This window comes from Dermacentor variabilis, chromosome 10 (genome assembly GCF_050947875.1).
Source record: "Dermacentor variabilis isolate Ectoservices chromosome 10, ASM5094787v1, whole genome shotgun sequence".
Lineage (NCBI taxonomy): Eukaryota > Metazoa > Arthropoda > Arachnida > Ixodida > Ixodidae > Dermacentor > Dermacentor variabilis.
Window position 1 is genome coordinate 58,755,434 of NC_134577.1, and position 3,944 is coordinate 58,759,377.

The 3,944-nt window shown below is 45.7% G+C and overlaps 1 protein-coding gene across 1 annotated transcript in view; it reads right to left on the reverse strand.

Annotated features, from left to right (window-relative positions):
* LOC142560586 (lysosomal protective protein-like) overlaps window positions 1–3,944 on the reverse strand; it is a 260,452-nt gene that overhangs the window by 171,959 nt on the left and 84,549 nt on the right. Inside the window, exon 3 of the mRNA XM_075672793.1 lies at window positions 3,430–3,515. Coding sequence (XP_075528908.1) covers window positions 3,430–3,515 — 86 coding nt within the window. The remainder of the gene's footprint in view (window positions 1–3,429; window positions 3,516–3,944) is intronic.

Consider the following 3,944-nt stretch of genomic DNA (forward strand, 5'->3'; position numbering starts at 1 on the left):
TCGCATCGCTATGTTACTTACATGCGCGCAGCGACACAATACAAGGCACGATTTCTCTCCGTGTAAAAGTTCCAGATCTAAAAACAGCCGCAATACTTCCGCTATGATGAAAAGCCTCTTAGAAAGCTATCATTCAAAATACATTTAATAATAACACACAGTCTCGCCATGAGGGCGAAGCAATGAATGTCATAGCAACATGCTAGATTATTACACGAAGTGTAGGACTCGTAGTTGTAGTGGCTGGATGACTTGAAGTAAACGTAAGCTAAGTAGAAACGAACTCTTTTGCTGGGGGACCTCTGTTTGAATCCTACCATCGTACAATTTCGTTTATGTTTATTAATTAAAGCCAACTTTTTTTCTTAGCGACTTTACCCCAAGATTTCCGTATCGGGTACGTTTCAAACCTCTTTTCTGGGCCGATCCAAGAGGCAGTGCACAGCCACGCCAATAAGGTTAACATAATTTCCAGGTTTGAGTTCTGCTTTTGTTTCGCACATTTAATATTTAAGTATGAGAAGATTTAAGATGAAAGGCGTGCGCTATGGGTGTTTTGTTTCATTACATTTGTTCGTGGGCTGCCATTCTCAAAATCCTGAGGTATAATTTTGTCAGGAATCCAAGACCTGGTTCGAGCAACTTTAGTGATAGAACGGTGCGGCAATGTAACTCGCATATACCGCATGTCGTATAGCATGGCGTGGCATGTAGTATACATATACCTGAAGATATATATATATATATATATATATATATATATATATATATATATATATATATATATATATATATATATATATATATGCGGGATCTCACGGCTACGCCGACGTCGACGGCACAACTCCGCTTGGAGTGTCCATATAACTGCTATCGCAAATCAACTAGAAGCAGCTACGCGTGCTATTTCGCCATAGCTACAACAAAAATTTACTACACCCGTTCTTCTCTATGCCATCTATATGTCCAGCGGTAGCTGTCATGACGGCCCACTAAACCACTCCTTGCGTTCTTCGCTTCGAAAAGTATGCGCTTCATCTTTGTGCTTATAGTATCCTTCGCTCCCGTACTGCTGTAACAGGAACACGTTGTGTACCGATTCTATTTGTAGCTCTTCTTGTCAGAGCAGTGTACTTGGCAAAGCAAAAAACACGCGACGTATATAAGATATGACACGCGTAACGGGCTGCTGCAACTTGTACAGCTGGTCCATCAGCTGCAGCATCGTGGCGAATGAGCGACTGATCCAGGTGGACATAATCACTACAGGAACGCTATTTGCGGCATAGCAAAGCTATTATTCTGCCGTTATCGATAACAAAAGCTATTCATCATTACCATGAGCAGCCTAATAGCCATGAACCTCGCGATAATAATTTGGAGCAGTAGTTTTGACAACAACGGAAATGAAATCATGTTATATATTCAGCCTGCCAGAGACCAGCTCTGTGCGTTATCTTGAAATTCCAGTTTATGATAGTACGAGAGCAGTGCTGTCGGCTGTTGGAACTGGCGCCAGAAATCAAGACAGACGTACAACTTTCATGTATACACTTCAGCGCAAAAAACACGGACGGACGTAGACCGAATGAACGGTACACAGCGCTAACTTTCGCCGCATCAACAGGGCGGCCTTCGAAGCGTCGTGTGGGCTGACAGCATACAAGCGCTAATCATGGCAGCGTCGCCGGTCCTGATCACGACAAAGGTCGTTTACGACTCTGCTCACAGCCACGTTCCGTTGCGGTCTCTCGCCGATGCGAACGTCACAGCATACATATTACGGTGAGTCTGCATGCAGTCTTTTTTTCATTCGAGCATTGTGTCACCGCCTGCCTAAACCACGTAGGTTTCTGACCCCCAACATTCCAGGCCGAATTCACTGAAACGTGCAAACCGTAGAGGATTCCTTCCATGTCCTATAGCTTTTCGATTCTTTTCGTTTGCGCACAATCAGCGTACGCTCCGATTTCGTGAGAAGTCCAACAGATCCACGTACACATCGTTAGCCTTTCACCATTGCTTACTCGTACCCGCCGCGGTTGCTCAGTGGCTATGGTGTTAGGCTGCTGAGCACGAGGTCGCGGGATCGAATCCCGGCCGCGGCGGCCGCATTTCGATGGGGGCGAAATGCGAAAACACCCGCGTAGATAGATTTAGGTGCACGTTAAAGAACCCCAGGTGGTCGAAATTTCCGGAGTCCTCCACTACGGCGTGCCTCATAATCAGAAAGTGGTTTTGGCACGTAAAACCCCATAATTAATTAATTGCTTACTCGGTTACAGCGAGACATTCTAACGTAATTTATCTTCCACCCCAAGAGAGCAGTTGCCGTCACCGCGCTAGCAGCCTGTTTCTGCGTGTGCTTAATTTTCAGAACAGACTTGGACATCACAACGGATGAAACAGTATGGGCGGCTTCATTAGCAGCCTTTCCATTCCACCTGATGAGGTTAGGACTGGATCAGATGATCACGCAAAGATTCCTGGCTGCAAGGTCACTGCGAGACGCAAGAATGTAAGTTAATCGGGAATTCTTGCGCTATCGCAAGTCCTGTTCAGTTTCGTTCAACGGCTGTAAATGACAAATAAATTGGTTAGGTCATGCTGGATGATTCATTGATGATTGATCGATCAATCAGGCTAAGTTCTATGACCCACCACTGATCACAGGGTAAAGTCCTCTTATGGGCGCTGTACACAACATCCGTCCAGCACAAATCGGTTCAGTAAGATTCAGTGATTAGATTATACTTGCGCAAAAAGAAATGACGTGAATCCTGTACCAACTGACAGTTTGATTTGCAGAGGTCACGGCGAAATATTGCTCTTTTCCCTGCCTACAATTGCGTGTCATCGCAAGTATTCCATGCACAAAGCGACAGCGCTATCACACTGTAAAAACGTTTGCACCCATACGGGTGTTTCTTGCCGCACAGGTAACACCTTTACCGTTAGGGCTTTGCAAAATTTTGTAGAGGCCGATAACGGAGCTCTAATTAGATGCGCGATGACAAAAGATGTAGTTGAAGACTATGTAATCATTCTGACAGGCTTGGGCGCACAGAAACATCCGACAATTTCACAGCGAATTTCACAGGGAGAGATATAAAACTCTCCTGTCGGTAGAAATTTGTCGACGCGGTTGCCAAATTGTACGATACATAAGGAGCGTCATTTAAACTTTACGCCGAAATTGAAAGTAACAAACACTAATTTCGGAAGACTGTTCGAAACCACACATTGAGCAGCAAATTGTACAGAGTGTGCGTTCCATACTTTCCTCGGATGCCGGCAAAAAAAATGCGGCAAGCATCAGATCGGCAGACAGTTTATGGAATGGTATGAAGGCAGGTCATAACAGAGAAACAAAACCAATGTTGGCAGCATTGATTTTGCCTACGCGATATCCTAAGACCGGACACTCACCCCGACTTCGATGCGTCGGTAGCTCCGCTGAAAGACATTGTCACGATCCAGATAGGGAACGGCTCATCACGAATCAGGCCTCCTTCCTGCGTGCAAAAAAAGAAAAAAGAAAATGTATGAAAACCTCGCGTGCATGGCATCAGAATCTCGACAACGATAGAAGCGCTAGAAACACGAAGCTGGTATACGACGACGCATCGTTGTAGCTCCGTACATATATTCTCAAGTTCCGTGACCCATTCCGGAGAACTGCAAGCCTGACCGTTGGAACACAGAAAATCAGTGAAACTTGCAGCGCCTGGTCCAGCCGACACTTCGCGGTCGGCGAAACCCTGCCGGCCACTGTTCGCAGCTGCTCGCTGAGCACATGGTGGACGAGGATGTACCGGGGTGTCCAAGAATGGGTGAGGATTATTTATCGCCGAGTTCGTGAACCGGTGGATCCACGAAAGTGATACTGATGAAAGAGTGAAATGCCTCGTGCCAGAAGAACCTGCCTAAAGCGACAAGAGAAA